This window comes from Monopterus albus, unplaced genomic scaffold, assembly GCF_001952655.1.
Source record: "Monopterus albus unplaced genomic scaffold, M_albus_1.0 scaffold14.1, whole genome shotgun sequence".
In the NCBI taxonomy this organism is placed as follows: Eukaryota; Metazoa; Chordata; class Actinopteri; order Synbranchiformes; family Synbranchidae; genus Monopterus; species Monopterus albus.
The window spans coordinates 2,416,741-2,438,914 of record NW_018127894.1 but is presented as its reverse complement, the minus strand read 5'-3'; the positions used below and the strand labels follow the sequence as shown (position 1 = coordinate 2,438,914).

The 22,174-nt window shown below is 40.4% G+C and overlaps 2 protein-coding genes across 7 annotated transcripts in view; one reads left to right on the top strand and one right to left on the bottom strand.

The window, feature by feature from the left end:
* prkci (protein kinase C, iota) overlaps nucleotides 1–10,437 on the bottom strand; it is a 32,219-nt gene extending 21,782 nt beyond the window's left edge. The window contains exons 1-2 of the mRNA XM_020591370.1: nucleotides 10,370–10,437; nucleotides 9,870–10,013 (exon numbers count right to left, since the gene is read on the bottom strand). Coding sequence (XP_020447026.1) covers nucleotides 9,870–9,952 — 83 coding nt within the window. The 5' untranslated portion in view covers nucleotides 9,953–10,013; nucleotides 10,370–10,437. The remainder of the gene's footprint in view (nucleotides 1–9,869; nucleotides 10,014–10,369) is intronic.
* Nucleotides 10,438–11,961: 1,524 nt separating this feature from the next.
* On the top strand, nucleotides 11,962–21,341 carry phc3 (polyhomeotic homolog 3 (Drosophila)). Of its 6 annotated transcripts, none has more exons than XM_020591366.1 (15): nucleotides 11,962–12,170; nucleotides 13,663–13,868; nucleotides 14,246–14,401; nucleotides 14,523–14,600; nucleotides 14,707–14,865; nucleotides 14,972–15,061; nucleotides 15,469–15,691; nucleotides 15,936–16,573; nucleotides 16,658–16,775; nucleotides 17,715–18,007; nucleotides 18,474–18,633; nucleotides 18,708–18,825; nucleotides 19,681–19,810; nucleotides 20,345–20,606; nucleotides 20,759–21,341. In XM_020591366.1, exons 1-15 carry the CDS (start codon nucleotides 12,143–12,145, stop codon nucleotides 20,911–20,913), a joined length of 2,814 nt encoding a protein of 937 aa, XP_020447022.1. In that variant the 5' UTR covers nucleotides 11,962–12,142; the 3' UTR covers nucleotides 20,914–21,341. The 6 variants fall into 6 exon arrangements, with proteins under 6 accessions (XP_020447022.1, XP_020447024.1, XP_020447021.1 ...); XM_020591368.1 differs by having other exon boundaries at nucleotides 11,962–12,186; nucleotides 15,586–15,691; XM_020591365.1 differs by having other exon boundaries at nucleotides 11,962–12,186; nucleotides 17,718–18,007.
* Nucleotides 21,342–22,174: the final 833 nt, after the last annotated feature.

Here is a 22,174-nt window from a genome sequence, read left to right as displayed (position 1 = left end):
ATGCACACAGCTGGGGTGCATCCCGATGATTACCTTCTCCTCCTTACTTAAACCTCTGGAAGACGCTCCGCTTTGGCTGGAACCTTAAAATAGTAACGCGGACTGTACATGTTGGTAGAATGCTACGCTGACAGACACTGTGCGTTTTGGCTTGACTCTACCACACTACCTACGAGCTACGCCCATTTACACTACACTACATATTATACATATCCAAGTACCATACCTTCCCATGTTATGTTCTTTTGATACTTTGTGTTCACTTTCTTTACCTGCTACCGTCATGTTTTTCCCCCTAGCACCTGGGTCTGCAAACTTGAGTCCGACTTCAGTCCTCCCTCACCCTCCTGGTGAGGGGGCTACCATAACACTCTCACATACATACAGGCTCAGCTAATGACTATGGCGACAGGTACAGGAAGCTGGCAGGGACTACTAAGTGATAGAAATATATTTGCTTTTTTTAGACAGAGATTCAGCTAAAATGGTGTTAAGCTGGCCCTTCTTTATGGCAGCTTTGCCTATTTATTGTACATCCTTCCATGATCTATACCGCTTCTCCTGAAGAGGATCGCAGGGGGGCTGAAGTCAATCCCAGCTGCCATTGGATGAGAGGCTAAGTCAAACTTTGGGCTGTTGTTCAAACAAATCAAGCTGTCTAAATATGCCATCTTGGCCTCTGTGAAATACTGTGGTGGGCATTTTTCACAATTTAATGTAACTGTACAGACAAAGCCATTAAATATCAGTCAAGAAAATAATCAGATGGCAATGACTGAACTTGAAATGAATTAAACAACTTTTTTTTTTACCATTTCTAACAATTAAAAGGACAACATTAGCCAATACATACAAGTATACATGTGTGCAAGACAAAGGAAAGCATGTGGTGGGATTCCTCAGGGTGACTAAGGCAGAAGAGTTGTGCAGTGAGCAACTGGGAGCTCATCACTAGTGAGTAACAGGGAGGAAGTGACATTCCACACAGACCTGGCATTCCTCCGGTCTGTGCTGTCCTACAGTTCAGCTATATTAAACAAGGATGAGGAGGAGGAGGGGACTGCTGGCCCCTGGCGTCTTAACTGCTGTGAGAAGGACTCTGCAGTCCCATCTGCCCAGCATGAAGCCATTCGTCACTGGTGAGTGCTCAAGCAAGAAAAAGGGTCAAGGTGCCTCTCTGGGCTTCTATAAGCACCCAGGACAATCCATCTCTCTGTCACTGCTGCTCCACATGGGTATGCCCCCCACAATGTCTTAGTACAAGCCATGTGCACATAAATCATAAGCCAACACAGACGCACACTGACGTCAGAAGTAAAAGACTACTACTGAAAGAAATACAGAAATACATGTACAGAAGCTGAAGTTACTACCTAGACACACCCAGTGCCCTAAACACTTAACATGTCAACTCTCCCACTCCACTGCCAGTAAGGTCAGGGTGATGTGACCGTACTATTACTGGTCTAGACTGCAGGATGCTATGGTCTCCAGGCAACACAGACCACCTGAGGCAGCCTCACTCCTTACAGTACAACAGCACCAACCCAACGCACTCCTGCTGAGCCTGGAGACAAGGTCACTGGTAATGACAGGTAAAATGCAAAAGCTGGATCTGTATTACACACTGTACAGGATGTATATACACTGCATGTTAGCAACCGCTCACACACACACACTTTAAAAAAAAAAAAAAAAAAAAAAGGCATTACTTAGTTTTAATTTATTACAATTATATAAAACCTTAACCATTTTCATGTTGTTTGTTGGCTGTCAAAAACGATGAACTCCATTAAAAGACTTAACATATATATATATAATCAGGTCAGCTGGTCAAACCCAAGCATGTCTTAAAGATATAAAGGCCTGGATGACCTGCAACGTCTTACTTCTAAACTCTGATAAAACTGAAGTTATTGTGCTTGGGCCTGAAAACCTTAGAAATCTGCTGTCTAATGTTAGGTATTTTTAGTCAGATAGAAATTAGATAGATACTTTATGTACTAAAAATGTTTAGTGGAGATAGGATGTCTAGTTAGACTGTTAAATGCTTAGGCATGCTTATGAGTTTCTACAGGGTACATCTGGTCAAGGATAACTAGAGAGAAAAGTTGATGACTGTCAGCAGACAGTTTTTTCTGTTTTTGAAGGCTGTGCTGGTTTGTTCTTTGTCACATGTACAGTTAACAGAAGCACATAGTCTCATTTGAGGGGAAGTAAATGAGTGCCGTTGATCACAGAATTTGATGCCAATAAGGGACGTAAAATTCACGTTTTATAAGTGGATTTCTGCTAAGTAGTAGCAGTTGTCTCCTATATTTTCCCATTTCCTTGTTAATTTCCCTCCTGCTGGAGCAGAGGCAGAGACTCCTCTCAACCAAACAAGTGACTCCTCTCTGATACATTACACACGTGATAACAGGCACAGGGAAAGTTTTGTTGTTCTCAATGTGTGGGGGGGATAACTGTACAAAAGGCTAATTAAAACGTTTTTCTACAAGTGTATCACGCTGGACAATAGATTCATTGTGAGAATTCGTTGTGGAGTTAACATGCCTTGTACACCAGTATAATGACTCCAGGTGGGAAACAGAATTAGTGGGAAAAATTGCATCAGTTTAGGGTGACTGCAGGTGACTGCTTGTCCTGTTGAGATAAAACGGTGGAATTGATTGGGAATTAACCCCCAGAAATTGCGCGCAGTAGGGGTTAGCCTGCTGTAGAAGTCTCGCTTTTTGATCAGATTCCACCGGGCCAAGAGCTTCTCATTAACGGACAGCGTCACGTGTGGCATATTAATTCATCATGTCTGATTGTGATATTATTCGGGTTTGGAAGAATTGCAAAACTGGCACAATTGGTGCTATTTTATATGAACTGTTGAACAAATGGCTTGCCACATTGAATTCTAATGAATATTGTAGTGAAACAAAGAAATTTATTTCATGGTATGAAAAGATGATTCAAAAAGGAAGCACATGTCTCTTTCTCTCTCTCTCCAGGGGCAAACACACAGATAGGAAGCAAGCCTCTCTATCTGCAGTGAGAGCTAGAGAGGGAGTGAAAGCCTGTACATTTTTAACTGAGAACAAAATAGAAGCCAGAGTAAAACAAGCTGAGGGTTTTCTTGCCGGTTGTGTATGCTTTTTGAAGGCTACCTATGGGTTTTATTGACAGTCCATCCATCTTTAATTACATTCTAAGGCAAAACTTGAAAAATTTTTCTCTCCCAGATGGAGTCTGTCTCCTTCAGGATCTTGATGATCTGCTGTTAGCTGCACGTGATTCAGAAAGCATAATGACTGCTACAGATACACTGTTGACACATTGCTTGGCAGAAAGAAGTTTCAAGGTCTCTAAGAATAAACTGGCACACTCTCACCCCCTTCTCCCGCACGAACAACAGAGGAAGACAAAAAGCAAATTGCCCCTCTGAAAAAGAAGGCAGTGAAACAGAGGAGGCTAGCCCCATGGTACAGCTTGCAGCTCCGCTCCCTAAAGCAGGCATCACGAAAAATGGAAAGGAGGTGGCGCTCCACTAAGTCAGAAGAGTTTTTCATAGCCTGGAAAGATAGTTTAATAACATATAAGAAAGCCCTTCATAGTGCCAGAACCGCATTTTATTCATCACTGATTGAGGAAAATAAGAACAACCCCAGGTTTCTTTTCAGCACTGTAGCCAGGCTGACAAAGAGCCACAGTGCTGTTGAGCTTAACATTCCCTTAGATCTCAGCAGCAATGACTTCATGAGCTTCTTTACAAATAAAATCACAACTATTAGAGAAAAAATTGGTCGGACCACTCCCACAGCTCTCGCAGATGTGCCATCTACTACAATGGCTTTAGAAACATCTGTAAGACCTCATTTATACTTGGACTACTTCTCCCCTATAGATCTCTCTGAGTTGACCTCAACAATTGCTTCATCTAAATCATCAACATGTCTCCTGGACCCCATCCCGACCAGGCTGCTCAAAGACGTCTTTCCCCTAATCAACACATCCATACTAGATCTGATTAACCTCTCTCTATTAACAGGTTATGTTCCACAGGCTTTTAAACTTGCAGTAATTAAACCTCTACTCAAAAAGCCTACTCTTGACCCAGGTGTCCTAGCTAATTATAGACCAATATCCAATCTCCCATTTATTTCCACAATCCTTGAAAAAGCTGTTGCAAAGCAGTTATGTGACCACTTGCACAAGAATGATTTGTTTGAGGATTTTCAGTCAGGATTTAGAGTCCATCATAGTACAGAAACCGCATTGGTGAAAGTCACCAATGATCTTCTCCTAGCCTCGGACAAAGGACTTGTCTCCATACTTGTCCTCTTAGATCTCAGTGCTGCTTTTGACACCATTGATCACAGCATCTTACTGCAGAGACTTGAACATGTTATTGGGATTAAAGGAACTGCGCTAAGTTGGTTCAAATCTTATTTATCAGAAAGATTTCAATTTGTTCATGTTAATGACGAATGTTCCACACAAACTGAAGTTAGTCACGGCGTTCCACAGGGCTCTGTGTTAGGTCCAATTCTCTTCACTTTATACATGCTCCCTTTAGGCAATATTATCAGGAAGCACAGCATAAATTGCCATTGATATGCATCTGATACTCAGTTATATTTATCTATGAAGCCAAATGAATCAGGTCAGCTGGTCAAACTTCAAGCATGTCTTAAAGACATAAAGGCCTGGATGACCTGCAACTTCTTACTTCTAAACTCTGACAAAACTGAAGTTCTTGTGCTTGGGCCTGAAAACCTTAGAAATCTGCTGTCTAATCATATAGTTACTTTAGATGACATAGCTCTTGCCTCCAGTACTACTGTGAGGAACCTTGGAGTCATCTTTGATCAGAATATGTCCTTTAAATCACACATAAACCAAGTCTATTGCAAAAATCAGGAGCATCCTGTCTCAAAGTGATGCTAAAAAACTGGTCCATGCATTTGTTAGTTCCAGGCTGGACTACTGTAACTCTTTACTATCAGGATGCCCCAACAGATCTCTAAAAAGCCTCCAGTTAATCCAAAATGCTGCAGCCAGAGTACTGACAGGAACTAGCAAGAGAGATCATATCTCTCCCATATTAGCTTCTCTCCACTGGCTCCCTGTAAAATTCCGAATAGAATTTAAAATCCTTCTCCTAACATACAAAGCCCTTAATGACAAGGCTCCATCGTATCTTAAAGACCTCGTAGAGCCTTATCATCCTAACAGAGCAGTTCGCTCTCAGAGTGCAGGTTTACTTGTGGTTCCTAGAGTCCACAGAAGTAGAATGGGAGGCAGAGCCTTTAGCTATCAAGCTCCTCTCCTATGGAACCAACTCCCAGTCTCAGTTTGGGAGGCGGACACCCTCTCTACCTTTAAGATTAGACTTAAGATGTTCCTTTTTGATAAAGCTTATAGTTAGGGCTGGATCAGGTGACCCTGAGCCTTCCCTTAGTTATGCTGCTATAGGCCTAGGCTGCTGGGGGGCCCCATGATGCTCTGAGTTTCTCTCCCCTCCCCTCCTGCTCTGCTCTCCTCTCCTCTCTCTCCCTATGCTTCTATATGCCACCATTACACATTACTAACTTTGTGTCTCCTTTCTCCCGTAGTGTGTCCTCTCTCTCTCTCCCTGTACCTTTCTACAGGTTGCCCTGGCCCTGGAGCTCTGTGTCTCTGATGAGCAGTCACCAGCCACATCGACCTGATCAGTGTTTGATTGTTGTGTCTTGTTGCTTTTCTTCTTTTGTCTCTCCTCTATCCACTCACCCCAACCGGTCGAGGCAGAAGGCCGCCCACCAAGAGCCGGGGTCTGTCGGAGGTTTCTTCCGTTAAAGGGAGTTTTTCCTCCCCACTGTCGCCAAGTGCTTGCTCAAGGGGGATTTGTTGGGTTTTCCCTATGTAATAATATTGATAACAGTAAGGTCTAGACCTTACTTTGTAAAGTGTCCTGAGATGACTTTTGTTGTGATTTGGCGCTATACAAATAAAATTTGATTTGATTTTTTATTTGATTTGATATACATAATACAATCATATATAATAATAGTTATTTTCATTATCAATTAACTTCCACTTAATTTAATTTAATTTCCACAAATTATGTCAGCTAACAAAAAAGGCCTAAAAATGTTATCACCTTTATTTGGCCAAATATGTTACACACAAGGAATTAGTTACAATAAAAAATTACTAAGATCTAAAAATTATTCAATTATCAAAACAGCAGCTACTTAATTTTGTCAATCAACTAATTAATTAGCTATTGTAGCTCTATAATAAAGCACAGAGGGAACAGCTCAGTGCAGGTTAAAGGAGGGCTATTAAATTGTCAAGCATATTACAGTGGCTGATTTAATAACTGTAATGTATGCCTATGGAAGTATAAGTGAGCACCAGGAAGTTGTATTTTGTAGGAAAAATACAATTCAAACATATCAAATTACACAAACATTTGGACTTGATACTGATGGATATCCTGTAGGGCGTTCGATCAGAAGTACACTGTAAGGAACTGATTAAAAAAAAAACAGCAGACACTATAGAAACAGTACTTAGCATTGGTACAGTAGAGCTCAAGTGACTGGTTAATAAAGCTGATCTATACAAAATTAACTTGAAATAATTTTGATAACTGATAAAAATGTGTCACATTTAAAGCAAAAATTCTAAATATCTGCTAGTATTAGCTTCTGAAATGTGATTATTTTCTGCTTTATATCACTGTAAATAGATTTTGGTTTATTGAGTGGGAAACACAGGCCATTTAATTATATGACATTTTACAGACAAAGCAATATATTTATAAAACTAATCAATAGTTGCAAGCCTTCTACACACTATACTTATATTTTTCTGTCAATCTAATACCACTATACAGCATCAGCATCACTGCCAGTGCATCTGCAGCCTTCTCTGTTGAGCCTAAGTGTGAATGAGAGCAAGATGAAGGAGAACCGGTGTCAGGCTGAGACTGCTACAGGCTGACACCATTCTCCTGATGCTGACCAACAGCAGGCATGTAAACAAAAAGTAATGGACTCAAAAAAGACCCCTTCTGAAAACAGATATCCGAGACTTGGACAAAGCGCAAGCTCACTGACAGAGACAGTCAAACAGCTTATTTCATTTCAGCCACAGAAAAGAAGCTGATCAGTGAAATCAGCTGCTTCAGCACTTGGATGAAAGCTGCATTCTAACAGTGGGGACAGAGCGCCTGTTTAAGGGAGCACAACATTTTCATAGGGCTATTAATGTAATAATATATAATAGTGTAGCAGTACAGCATATATAGTATAACATTTTTCTGCCTGTTTAAGGGAACACAACATTTTCATAGGGCTGCAACTAACTGTTATTTTCAGTATTGAGTTTATAAAAGTTGTATTATTACAATTTTATAAAAACAATTGGGAATAAATAGTGACATGAAACTGTCAATACCAACATAATATTACTGATTAGGAGTTCAATAATTGTCTGTTTGTGTGCTAACCTTTGACATACATATGGGCTATTAATGTAATAAGATAATATATATTAGTGTAGCAGTGCCGCATATATAGTATAACATTTTTCTGCAGAGTAGCCTACTTCTACTTTTAATATATTTGTGTGATAATACTTCATTTTACTTAACATTTTCACTGCAGAACTTTTACTGGTAACAGACTACTTTTACAGTGTGATAATAGTACTTACTTATGTCAAGAATGTGAATACTTCCTCTACTACTGGTACTAACATACAAACTAACATGCTTTAGTTATACAACATGTTACAGTTACTTTTTTATCATAATCAGCTTATTCTTTAGGGTCAATCTAGCTCTACAATCCAGCTCAATCAACAGTTACAGTCATTTGCACTTAAAAAAAGACCCTCTGAGGGTCACTGTAGCTGATAATAATAATGGTAATTGTGTAATAATGTTTACAGTGAAACTGTGATGTTTTCTGAGACATTATCTTGTCATGAAAGTCTCATATCGTTGCAACCTACTCGTAATATCTGCAGGGAAACATTAACAACACTAATGACATCCCAGCAGCCAAACTATAAGACTATTTTACTGCATGCTTTCTTTGCCAACATGGTTGAAATACCTCAGCAGCAACCTCATAAATACTTCACATGCTTTGTTTTATGAAATGACACCTAATGCTCAACATACATTACTGAGTTCCTGAGGTGTGCCACAGTGCCAGTGAGATATACAACAGGTCTGGCTGATGCAACCGGCACTACATGTTTTTCAAGCCTTGGCTGGGCTCCAATCACTACCTCCATCAGAGGCAGGGAGCGTCACAGAAACAACTGGGTGACCAAAGATTTCCTTTATTATATCCAAGTGCAAAAGTAAAACAGCTGAGCTGCCTCTTCCAGGTTTGGTATGACAAAAACTCAGAGCACTGGCGTCACCACATTCCATACAGAGCATCATCAGTGATCTGTGCTGTTTATATTTGTATTGGCTACAATCTAATGAGTAAAAGTCATTTTCCTCTTCAAATAGTATTGTATGTAAACACTAGGTTATGGCTAGGTTTTGCAGAATCCTTTAATAAGACAAAATGTCAATTATTTTCTAGTTTTAACTTCCCAAATATGATAAATTAGCTTTTCTCAGTTTTATCCAATAGTAAATTAAATGGATTTTGGACTGTTGGTAGAAAAAAAAAACTAAATTTAAACACGTCATCTTGGACTTTTTTTTTTTTACTTGCCGTGAAAAAAAAATAAGTTAGTTTATACGGAAAATAATTATTATCCCTTATTGGGGACACAGTTTGGTTTAAACAGGCTTCAGCACAACACTGTAACTCTATAATGAGATTTTAAACCTATTTTTAAATGTAGATGTAGAACAGCAATGATTAGTCAGTTAATCAATTAGTTGACTGACAGAAACTTTATCAAGCATTTTGATAATCAATTCATTGTTTCAGTCATTTTTCAAGCTAAAAAGGGCAAACATTTGTAGGTAACAGTTTCTGAAAAGTGACCATTCGAGTCTTTCCTTCATCATATATGATGTTAAAATAAATATCTTTTGGTTTTGGACTGATGGTAGAACCTAGCAAGCTGTAACCTAACAAGATGGGATATGTACATGCACAGTGAGAGCATGGTGTCCAACAGACCTGGCCAATAAGCTGATTTCACTACTTTCTAATACAGATCAAATAATTAATCGCAAAAATAACAGTTAGCTCAATCAATAAACAAATCTAACTTGGTGCTCCTGTTATATGTGGTTCGCAATTTTGTTGCCTAAAGTTAACAGGCTGTTTTAAATACAAGGTGAAAATGAGGATTAAGCAACACAACGTCACTTGGTTTTCGATACCTCGTCGGTTTCTGTGAGAGTATCGATACCTCTAAGTGGTATAAAATCCAACCTTTAAACGCCCCTAACGTGCTGAACCTGGCAAGGGGCCATTAATGCTACTCAATCAATAACAATGAACCATATTAGTGATCAAACTTATATCAAACCGAGTTACTGAGAGATACTGAAACTTATAACCATTACTAGCGATTGTTATCTACCTGAGCTGACAAACTAGCTCAAAACTGTCAAAACTGAGCTTTAAGCACGAGTCAACAACTAATTTAGGCTGCATTTAAACTACTTGACAATCCCTATGTAGAGTTGACACGTTTTTAAACCTGGTTTCACCTGGCAACGTGTCTGGAGAGTTTCACCTGACTGTCTGCTAAGTCAAGTTTTCCTAAACCTGGCTCCCAAAATTAGCAAGCCGTTAGCGGCTAGTGTTAGCCAACTGGTTAGCGATCTTTCCAAGTATAAAATTCCTACGAGTTAGCCTAATAACAAGATCAATGGTGTGCTGGGATGTTCGGTGCCTTCTTACCCTTTATAATAAGCCTTCACCCGGACTTGGTGGGAATTTTCGCCGGGATGGGACATGGTGCTGTCCCGCAACGTCGGCATCATAACCTCAGCCACGGACAGTCCGACTCACCGATGCCTGCCTTCCTTACTTTCCTCTTTGACTCTGTAGTTGTATACCACAACCAAAACACTATGTTTCCTAGTCCGTTCACACACCAAGCACAGAGATGATAAATGATACTAAAAACGAAAAAGTTTGTGCTCCTCGGACCAACACAAATAACATACAAAGTAAAGGAAAACTTGAGGGTCCGCCGAACACCTCCCTGCTGCAAAGGCCTAACGACGGACAAGTCCATTGTCGGCATTCTTGGGGTTGCCAATAACTTGGCATCTTACAAACATGTATTCTCACATTTAATTGTGGGTTAATAACTATTAGAATAAAACATTAAAATGTGCATATTCATACATATTTTGAGCTAACATGATTTAACAAACCAGTGTAACATGGCTTACATCAAGTTGACTTCCGACTGTACCAACTTTCTATGTGGGTACGTGCTGCATTCAAGTTCAAATATCTGTGCTCGGACATTACACCTCCCGAGATATGTCGTGCATTCATGTGCTGTGATTCGGAAATTACAAAATTAATCAGTAACAAAAGCATTGAAATTTACCTTCGCCAAGGGCGGGGGTTATGTTTTTGCCAGTGTTTATAAGAGCAGAAACAAATCTGAGAGGGAAGACATGAATCGTGGGATTAAGTCTTCAAATCTGATTCTGGCTTGTAGTCATGCTCTCATGCTGAGTTACTAACTGAGTAGCACTCAAAATCTGGTTAATGCACTCTCAAACCCTATGGTGGGGATTTACTTCCATAGACTTACTTTCATATCTCAATTTTACCCCTAAACCAACGAGTGAATGTCTATCATGTCTATGGTTTTTCTTCAGTAACTTATACTAATAACGGTATGCCATTCCAAATACCAGCAGTAGGTTTTCATGATCATACAATCATATTATGAGGACCAAACTATCACGGGAATATTGCTTTTATTGCATTATGGGGAAATTGAGTTGCCCCTTGGCAGAAGTTTGTGCTCACTGAGTGCTGTAAGTTTCCATTTATTTTAGAAGAGTGTGAGCTGTACGTGCTGCTGTCAACTGGCATATGATTAATAAATGAAAAGAAAGAAAAAAAATTGAATTCAATACAACATAAAGCTTCATTAGCACATAAACGTAAAATAAACCAAATCTCTGTTGCTGTCAGTTACTGCTAAGGCTCCCTACGGCTTCGCTTGCCCGTAAACATATCACAGAATGGACATTACTGGAGATTCAGAGCTAAAAACTGTAGACTATTTTTCAATTCACTACATTTAGCTTTGCAGATTATGTTTTTCATAGAATACGATCGACTTATGCAATGCAACACTGTATAAAACAGTTAAAATGAGTCATTAGAGGGTCTAAAGGCGTCGGTAATAATGGGATAATCAAATAATTGTTTATGCAATAATATAACACTCACACTCTGCCCAGTAGCCTACTTTTACTTTGATACATTCAGTTCATTTTGCTGGTAATATTTTGTACCTATACCTTAGAAACATTTTTAAGACAAGACTTTACTGTTACTAAGAATTTATTTATTTGTGTGTGTTTTTTTACTTAAGTAAAAGTCAGCAGCATTTCTGTACAGGACAAATGTCCTTTTGTTTTATTTCGTAATAAATTAAACTAACCTTTCTCTTGGGTAATACATAAGGGCACTGCCTGCTAAAAAAAAAGAACATCTCAAGCAAGTGAAGGGATCATCATTGTTTTACTGTTTGCTGTCCTTAGGTTTGTCGGGGGCTCGGTAGGGGATGGGTGCTGCAGCACGATCATTCTCCTAAACAGAAGTAAATCTACTATAAAATGACTTCAGACAAAGAGAATAGTCCTTTGAGTGGCCCAGTCAGAGCCCAGAGCTTAACCCAGTAGAGATGGAACAGATAGCACGAGTGAACAGCTAATTACTCTTTAATATTTTGCAGGTCTTAAATAGCCTAAAAGTTACTGAAAAAGGATGCAAACACATTTTAAAGCATCAGCCATTTCCGGGACGCTCCATGCAGTGCGCACAGCTGTGTGGTCCTCCCGCACTGTGAGCGGTGCTGTGCCGAGGCTTTTTTTATTACCTGCTGTGTGGCGTCTGTTTTTTTTTTATCTCCATTCAGACAGTACTGACGCATCAGTAGACTTCATGACAATGTGCAAGGGTATGGTCAGTTCCTGATGGCCCATGTCTATCAATCCCAGGCAGGTAACGCCGACACGAGGTGAATGATTGTGCATGCATAAAGCGCTGTCTGAGCGGTGGGATGCAAACCGACAGGGAATACAGACTGATTTACTGATTGTATTCTCCGATAGATCCTAAATTATGGGCATTATAGGCCTATTTATGACAAGGCTGATTTTGTAATGTTTGGGGTTGATCGAGAATATCCTACCTGCTTTTAATTGGACAGAACCGGACACCGGGTCTGCAGCAACGTACAATCAATATTGAAGCTGCTAAATGCGTAAACCACAAGTGTTTATTCTTCTGAAATATTGCATAAGAATTCTATAATTTAATGCTATATATTTGAGATTATTAAATTATTATTATTATGCAGCTCTCTTAATAATTTATAGCTGCCTATATCAGCAACTGAAAGAAAAACAGCATTGTAACACCTTTGTTAGATGTTTGTCTAGTTACAGATGGCACAAAATAGTAATTATTCATATGAATCATAGGCTACATATTCTTCGTAACAATGTTTTCACAACATCTACAAATTTCAAATCCATCTATGTTTTTCTTCATGTTATCATCATTTGTTTCTATCTTGCAATATTTGATAAAGGTATATTTTCATGAAACATTTAGGCTTTCTGTGCTATTCAACTGACCAAGATCATACAAAAATTAAGATTCATCAAAAACCAACAATTCAGTTTATTTAATAGATTAAAAATATGACGTTTTATACAAATGGGAAAGGAAAGCAGAATGGATAGTTGGGTAACTTTTGATCATAGCATTTATTGACCAATGAAACACATGCATTGTGCCATTTTATTTTAGTGCTGTGAAGTGAATGATCAATTCTATTAAATATTTAGGCTATTCATTAAAACTGAATTGAAATGAATGACATAAAGCATGGTTTCTCCATTTATGTTGAAATAATACATGAGCCATTTCGGTCAGGCTGCCTACACAAAATTATTTAACTGCGGTTTTTAAATACACCAAATACAAGATTCTTTAATTGAAGCAGATCGGAAAGGGTGACATTCATGCTGTAGTGAAATCTCTGAAATGAATTCATATGTTTTAAAGCAAGAACTGCAAGATATCAATTATTTCTGAATTAAAGTATAACAGGCTATTTAGTCAAGATTCCCAGAAGCATGTATCCTTGAGGTTTGCTGGAGTGTATTTCTGTTTTAAAGAATTGGGTGTAGATAGGTCTAATCACATTTTTAACACATAGGGAACACACATGCAACCTCAGACCTGTATTAAAGTGACATACATTAACCTTTTTTGCAGGGTGTTTTGTATTACACTAGCATGTATTTGGTATTAAAGCTCCAGCAGGCATTACATCCCTTCTCAAGACTCAGATAACTAAAGGCTTTTGCAGCAAACAGAAGAAACCGCTAAACGATAAAACACCTAAACATCATTCAACTGAATCTGATTCAGATGAAATTGATATTTTACCTCCTGTTAATTTATGTCTTCTTTATCCTCTCAGTTGTCCCTTTACTGAATCTGTGCATGACCTGGGAGATGGAGAGGCAGAGCCCAGGAGAGAAGCAGGCAGACACTAATAGGACTGAAGCCACCACCCCCACCACATCAGCTGCCATCACCATGGCAACAGTCAGGCCCAGCAGCACCTGCACCCAGGCACCCTGCACTTCCCTCAGCATCATACCACCAGACAGACAAGCAGTCCAGGTAATAGACAGTACTACGGTTCTTTGCACTAAAAGGTAACAGGCAACAGGCAGTACCATGGACCTCAACATGCATGGATTTACTTAACTGTCAGGCAGTCCAGGCATCAAGGATGGAGCATTGAATGGACATATCAGGCACAGGCCCAGGGGCCCAAGGGGTCAACCAGCCCCTAGAAACATGAAGGGACTATTGCATTTTCTGTTAGAAATTCAATTAAATGACTACAAAACAAATAAAAAGCCCCAAATATAAATAAGGGCAAACTGAAGAAATTTCAAAAGATAACGACAGTATTGTTGTGGCACGTAGAGTGAGCTGAAAATTATTATTTTTTATTTGTAAAGCAGATTATGTTTTTGTGATATGATCCAAAGGTGATCCAACATGCCATCCATAGACCTCAGAGCATGGCAGCTCAGTACTTGCACCAGATGTATGCAGCTCAGCAGCAGCACCTCATGCTGCAGACAGCAGCCCTGCAGCAGCACCAGCACCCTCCCCATCTGCAGAGTCTGGCCACCATACAGCAGGTCATATTGTGTGTGTGTTTGTTGTGTGTTGGGGGGGGGTTGAGTAATTTTAACATGGAAAACAAGGTATCATGTGTTCTCAATACTTTTCAGGCCTCATTGTGTTCTCAATACTTTTCAGGCCTCATTGTGCCAGAGGCAGTCTCCTTCTTCATCCACTGGCAGTTTGGTTCAACCTGCTGGTGTTTCCCAAAACTCTGTAAGTATCTGTGTTACCACTTTCATCACCCTGAACCCTGCTAAGCACAAATATTAACCTCAGCCTCTTTCTTTCTACATTCTTCATCATGCTACCCAAAATCCAGATTACTTTACCAGTATCACCAGTGACAGCCCAGCTGATTGGCCAAACTCAAACATCCAACTCCACTGCTGCTGCAACTACCATATCCCAGCAGGCCATGCTTCTGGGAAACAGACCGGTCAACTGTAACCAAGCTCAGATGTACCTTCGAACTCAGATGGTACAAACTTTTTCAGATATATATCAAACTCCTCCTGGCCATACTTTAAAACTGCATGACTCATTTGATCTGTGCTATTTTTACTGAACGCGATTTCTCCTGTCAGCTTATTCTAACACCCGCAGCCACCGTGGCTGCAGTTCAGTCAGACCTCCCTGCTATCACCTCCTGCTCCTCTCTGCCTACCTCTTCTCAGGTACAAACCTTGCCAGACATAAAATGAGTTGTGCATACCACAAGACTGAAGTATTACAGACAGAGGACAAATTAAAGGAAAACCTGATGGGAGTGGTTGCTTCCAGGATGGCAGTCCCCAATGTTCTAGTTTCACATGGTGGCCCAATGCCTTACTAAGACAATTTAAGGCCAATGGTTCTTCCTTTAATTTGTCTCACATCTGTATAAACCTGTTACAAACCTATAGCATGAGCCACATTTCAAAATGGCACTATTTGGAATTTTGATGCATGTTAGTGGAGTTATCCATAAAGCTTTGCAAAAGTAATATTATCTGTGTTGCATGGTGTTGCAGGGCTGTTCACCCCACAACCTAAGGCTTTTATGAACAGCATGAAAGTGGCTTTTTTTGGCAAATATTTTCAGGTGCAGAATCTAGCTCTGCGTGCCCACTTGCCTGGTGCTCTGACTACTGCCCACAGTGTAATCCTAAAGCCATCTGCCCAGTCCCAAGCTCTGACTCCAGCTGCCTCTTTGTCCAAGACTTCAATCTCTTCTCTGAAGACCAACCAGCTGACTGACACCTCAACAGAAACAGGGCTGACCAGTGTCCCACGACTGGCCTCGGGACCCCAGATTATAACTCCAGGTGAACTAAAGTGTTCAAATACTGAGACTGAAATGAAGGTTACTAGAGAGTCCATATGTTTTATATCATTTATGGCAAATTCACTGAATGCCCTTTAATGTGATGAAGAAACTGAATGTTACTACCTTTTATCATATATGTTGCCTCTATGCGACACTGTGACAGTTATTTTCAAGTCTGAAAAAGAGGTACAGTACTTGATTTGTGTAATTGTTAGTGTTTCTGTTTATTGCCCTTCTTGCAGCCTACTGCCCAGTGCAGGCCCACGCACTGGTCAAGCAACAGTTCTCCAGTCCACCAGGCCAGCGTGTGGCGCACCACCAGCTCATCCTCCAGCAGGCTACAGGAGCACCTCCTAACCCCAGACAGCGCCAGCCCATCGCTCTCAGAATAGCACCACAAGAAACCAACTCCAGCCCTCTTCCTCTTTCATTTAAAAAAGTGGCCACTCCCAGCACCCAGTCTCAAATCAACAATGACCACCAGACCTCTTCATCTTCTAAATCTGTGACAAGTGTATTTGCGCCATCAAATCACACCCCAGTCCCAGCTGCCACTGTTCAGCCTCAACCTCAGCCCCCTCCTCTGGTGGCCGCTCCGCAGCGTCGGACCTCATTCCCACTAGTGCAGAACAAACCTCCGCCTCCCCCTCCACCTCTGGTTCTCACCAGGCTGCCCCAGAACCCGGCAGCCTCCATCCACAGGCTGTCCATGCATTCAGTCCAGGCTTTGGCCATCCACTCAGGACAAGCGCTGCTGACAGAGCAGGAGCTGCCTGTAGCGGAGGCCTTGGTCCAGATGCCCTACCAGAACCTGCCTCCTCCTCAGACTGTGGCTGTCGATCTGAAAGTGCATCCGATCAGACACAATAAAACTCCATCGGTGAGTCATCATGTCATCTTTGCACATCTTCTGTTTGCATTATGTGCTGGTTTGACCGAGGTTTTGTTGTGGTTTGAATTTCAGTTGGAGGAAACATGCAAAGTGAATGGAGTGAGCTCAGAGGAGAGGAAAGATGAACTTTCTCCAAGTCCACAGACACAAGAGACCCCTACACCTCTCATTGTGCCTACTAAGCAAAATGGTATTGGTAAAACACAATAATGAAAAAATAAATAGAAAAGAAAAGAATGCAGTCCAGTACAACTCAAACCCTTCTCGCCAGCCAGATGGGTGATACCTAACGGTGGCTCAGAGAAGCAGGGCTTATTGTGAAAAGCCTGTCTCGAAATACAGTAACATAAAAGTCTGACGATGGATCAGTCTGTCTCATAAAACTGGTTTGAGGCTAAAGGAAGCTGACAACTTATTTTATAGGAAGACAATAAGATATTTTTTATTAACGTGCTGTACTAGTTGGATTATGTTACTTATTTGTAACAGCCTCCATATGCCTTAAATAATGTTTAAATCATTTCAGATTGGCCATGTGCCATTTTATGTAATTTTAGTAAATTGATTTCTGGGTGTATATCTCTCTAATTTTCATCAATGACATTTAAACTGAGAACAAATAGCCCAAGTAATTTTTACTGTAAGGCTACAGCTATGGGGTAAAGTTGTTTGTTAACTTTATATTTAATAGCAGCAAATTTAAATATATAGGCCTGCAGTATGGTGATGACAATACTGTGCGGATACTTGAGACTCAAATATATATGACCTTAGATTTTAACTAGGAAATTAGGGGCATCCCATGTCACTGGGCGATGCACATTTTTCATGGACTGCAAACATGTTCCCAGTGCTGAAGTAAAGAGGAACCTTCAGGGTGAAACTTAGGAGAAATCCCTGTGTTTCAGTCTGTTTGACTGCAACATTGGTTCGGTCTGAGGTGAAGCTAGAAAACTAGACTAATTAGGACCAGGTTAGTCTGTAGGGATAAGTTTTACATGGTAACTTAGGTTGCAGTCATTTAAATCTTCTTTTTCAAAATGAAGCTTGTATTACTAAAATAATCCTGGTTTAACTGTTTGAGAAATAGTGCTCACCTCTGCTGTGTTTTATGCTTCTTATTGTCCAGCAGGGGTGGGTTCATCCTCTGTCATATCCAGCCATTCAATGATCAGATCGCCTCAGGTTGAGGAGCCCTCCCAGCTCACCACCACCAGCAGCAGCAGCCACAACAACAGCAACCATCCTCCTCCAACGTCTCCCCTACGTTCTCCCATCCTCCCTGCTGCAGTACGAGCCGCTAGCCAGCCTCCCTCTGCCCCAGCCTGCCTCCCAGGAAGCCCCGACAGGATACTTACAAACCACGTCCTCACACACCTCATAGAGGGCTTTGTGATCCAAGAGGGCCTGAAGCCGTTCCCGGTATGTCCACAACACAAGCAGTCATTCAGGGCAGTGGGGAGCCTAAGGTAGGAGAGGATGTAGTTAAACTTACAGCTCACCCTAAAACCTTTTAAATCTACCAACAGGTCACAAATGAAAGGACAAATCAAGATAAAATGAATAAATAAATAAATAAATAAGTCTAACCTCATGCCATCAAAGATTTTTTATTGTCAATTCAACATATGTGCAGGACATACAGAAAAATCGAAATACTGTTTCTCTCTCACCTAATGTTGAATGCCCATACCAGTTAAGAAACTAAAATAGAATAAAAGGAGAATAAACAGAATAAAAAAAATTAAAACTGAATAATAAGGATAAACTAAGTCATACAACCTAATAGGCTATGATCATAACACTCTAATCAAATTAATATAATCCAATAACAAATGAACTACACTAATATCTTCATGTTACTTTTTAAATGCACCCTGTGATGCAGGTGGGCCCTTCCTCATTGTTAGCGGACCAGCATGCTTCACTTCCAGAGCCCCAGGACATTCAGACCAACGGGACTGCAACAGCAGAGGACAGTCCTCTGGACGCCGAGCAGTCAGATTCAACAGAGTCAGAGATGGAAAACGATGGCCCTGCAACAGATGGTCAGGATTCAGCGTGTGTTTGTGTGTGTGTGTGGGTGCATGTGCATGTGTGACTAACAGCTGGTCCTCTGAAGTTGCAGAGCTTGGGGAGAGTGTGGCAGGTGTGCTGCAGTGTGAATACTGTGGGAGCAGAGGTTACGCTCACACGTTTCTGCGCTCCAAGCGCTTCTGCTCCATGACATGTGTCAGAAGGTAAATAAACCACTGACACTCAACTAACCACCACAACTAGTATTAAGCACCAGTCCAGTCCTGAAAATGGGCAATTGTAGATACAGTAAAATGATATTGTAGTTGAGGCTAAACTGATGTTAAGTTAGATGAACATTTATTTCCTTTTCTTGGGCTGATTAAAACTTCCAATTTTCCAACAACAACAATTGGATGATTGTAATAGTGTATTCGTCTGTGCCACTGACTTCAAAAACTATTAGAAACACACTGGTGAGTCACATTGTTGCACTGGCTAACATGTTCCTCGTTACAATAAACAAGGCCACTGTAGTTTCTTTTGGCTCAAACCAACAGATGCCGTCCTGCTGCCAAAAATACTCACTAGAGCACTACATGTGTATTAATCCCCTGCTGATAATTGTCCACAACAAATACACAAGTTACTAATGTTTGCCAAAATCTTCACTGCTCAGTTGTCTTAAGAAGCTACTAAGCCTTTTTTAAAATAAATGAAACAACACTGTATATTTGTGACCCATTTTTAAAAATGTTCATTTTTAATATGAAATAACAGGCTTTAAAAAATATGTACTGTATAATGTTAGTTTTGTCTTCCGTACAAGGCAAGTACACTAAAACTGCAGCCTGTTTCTGTGGGGGTGAGACATCATCTAACATCTGGAGTCAATCAAGCTCCATCTGAGCTGTAAGAACAAGTATGAAGTGTGTAATCACACCCAGGTTTCCCTCTGAGTCTCCATCAGGAAGAGGACAGATGCAGACCATCTGAGCCAGTACTCAGTGGCTAATTCTACTTGTCTGCACATAGTACAAATCTAATTTAATATTTTGTGACTGACTCTCTGTGCTTAGGTTCAGTGTGAGCTGCACCAAGCGTATCACCACGCTGAGAGCAGTTCACTGGGGTCACAGGCCAATGGGCAGGAGAGGACGGCCCCCCGGCAGAGTCAACGGAGCCTCCAGAGAACACGTTCTAAGACAGGTCAGTTGATATTATTGACCTGATAAGAACTGCAAAATGCAGAAGTGCTGCAGGGATAGGTGGTCCTGGAGGGCACGCCGCTCCTCTGGGGAACAGTTACATATGACAGAAACAAAGCTTCTGATGAGGCTATATTTACAAAATTGCACCTAACAGCATAAAGTTTCAAAAAGACAGGAAGTCCTGGATTCTTTCTTTTAATCCTGTCATAAACCCCAGTGTCTTAAACAGCAGGTGACACTACTGTGGATGTACTTGTTTCAGTTGTTTGTCATTATTTGGTCTTCTTGGCTAATGGTACTCACAGTCACCATGCTAACATTATCATTAGCCGCACCAGAGCTGTGATGTAAATTTAGTCCCAGAAAACCTGGATGCATTATTTCCTTTTAAATGAAACATTTATTTTGAAAATATTATTCAACCATTACATTAAATGTGGATAAAACTATAGCTTTCATGTGTAGGAACCTTCTTATCCGAGACTCTAAAAATCACCAGTAAGATTTGTCTAATTGTCCTTGTGCTCCACAGGCTCGTGGGTCACTCGGCTCAGAGGAGACCCAACAGAGCTCACTGAGAGAGGAGGAAGAGGAGGAGCAGCAGGAGGAGGAGGAAGAGGAACCTCCCGTTCCCATGACGACCAGGCTCAGGAAGCAGGCCGAGAGGGAGCGGGAGAGGGAGAGAGAGCAGAGGACAACAGCAACAATCAGTGTTTCTGATGGAGAAGAAGTTGTCGACTGTCCATCCCAATGGAATGTAGAACAAGTGTTCTCTTACATCAGCTCCCTGCCAGGTAGTGAGCTTCTCGACTTAAACTTTATTTATACAGCACTGCTTTTATAGAGTTCCTAGTCAGGTGCTTGGATGTTTTTTTGCAAATATCTGTCAACGAAATACATAAAAATAATCAATGTTTAACCAGTTTGTATCTTCTCTTTTCTACAGGTGGTCAGGACGTAGCCAAGAAGTTTCGTTCCCAGGAAATCGATGGACAGGCCCTGCTGCTTCTCACAGAGGACCACCTGGTCAGCACCATGAACCTTAAACTGGGGCCTGCACTGAAACTCTGTGCCCACATCAATTCTTTAAAAGATGTATAAAAGACCGGGAGGAAGAAAAACCCAACGATTTTTTAAAAACTCTGCACATCTGCAGAGACAGTAAGGAAACACTGCTCATGATGGAGCTGTCTGGCTCATCTGTGGACTCGCACAAAGACACAGCAGATCATGCTCAAAGCACAGATGACAGATTCATTCCATGAGACCACTTTGGCTCCAGTTATCCATTTGTTTCAAAATGGTTTTAAAAATTGTTTGTATCATTTGTAAACAAAGAGAACAACCGAACATTTTGAATATCACACATAAGCAACGCTGTACAATCTCACAGTTTACAAAGCAGATGATTGTCTGCTATCTTGGGAGTGAAATTTGATACATTTAAGATCAGCAAACAGTTTTAATGAATCAAGAAAAGCCGTCTAATTACAAGGTTATTTATTATTTGTTACTGTCATAATTAAAATACAAATAAAACCATAAAATTATTGGTTTATGTTTATTCTCTTGGTATAGATTTTGTGAAAAGTGCCAAAACATAATTTTTACTCCATATGTTTTACTGACAAGCACATTATCTGAATTGTGTTTGCTAATTTTGTATGATGAGAATATTTTTCCTTTTGGAAGTAAGATTTTAAATGCATTCGATTTACCTGTGATGGAGTAATGCTACTATTATTAAAGGATCTGAATACTTCTGTCAGCTTGACTGACGGAGGCTTTAGGTTTGTGACAGAGAGTTTATTGTTAAACAGGGGATGCCCATGTCATGACACCGAGGTAAAATGGTACAAATAGATTCCCCACCACAAAGCAGCTTGTTGCCTTTATACAAACCTACTAGAGGAATTTAGGCAGAAGAGACCCCTAGCAGTGGGTGTTACCAATATTATAGAAAGTCCTAAATATCTGCATAAACCTGCCGAGTACTGCCATTATTTCTCTTAACAAAGTAAAAACTAATACATGTGAGTAACTGCATAAAAGAGTAGACTTAAGTCACTAAGTTTGCATTGTGAATGCTACTGACTTAGCTCTCCTTTCCATCCAGGTAGGATGGCCAGTCCCCCTCGGCAACAACCAATCACCACCCGTAATCCCAACATTAAATGAATATTCTAAATGTTCAATTACTACAATAAAATCTACACATAAATATCAGTGTGCAATTATTCATTCAACATACAGTGTGTTATTTCAATCAACACTAATGTGGCATGGTAAAATAATGGAACACCTGGTCTTCATTACAACTTCTTCCGACACTGCAGCTGCAGAAAAGAGAAGCTTCCCTCCC

Bases quoted from the DNA above. Each gene is read 5' to 3' on its own strand.
- phc3 (XM_020591364.1), top strand. From the start codon at position 12,150: ATGTCTATCAATCCCAGGCAGGTAACGCCGACACGAG. The intron at 14,601-14,706 runs GTAAGTATCTGT...CCCAAAATCCAG, and splicing joins CTGGTGTTTCCCAAAACTCT to ATTACTTTACCAGTATCACC. The intron at 20,607-20,758 runs GTAGTGAGCTTC...TCTTTTCTACAG, and splicing joins TTACATCAGCTCCCTGCCAG to GTGGTCAGGACGTAGCCAAG.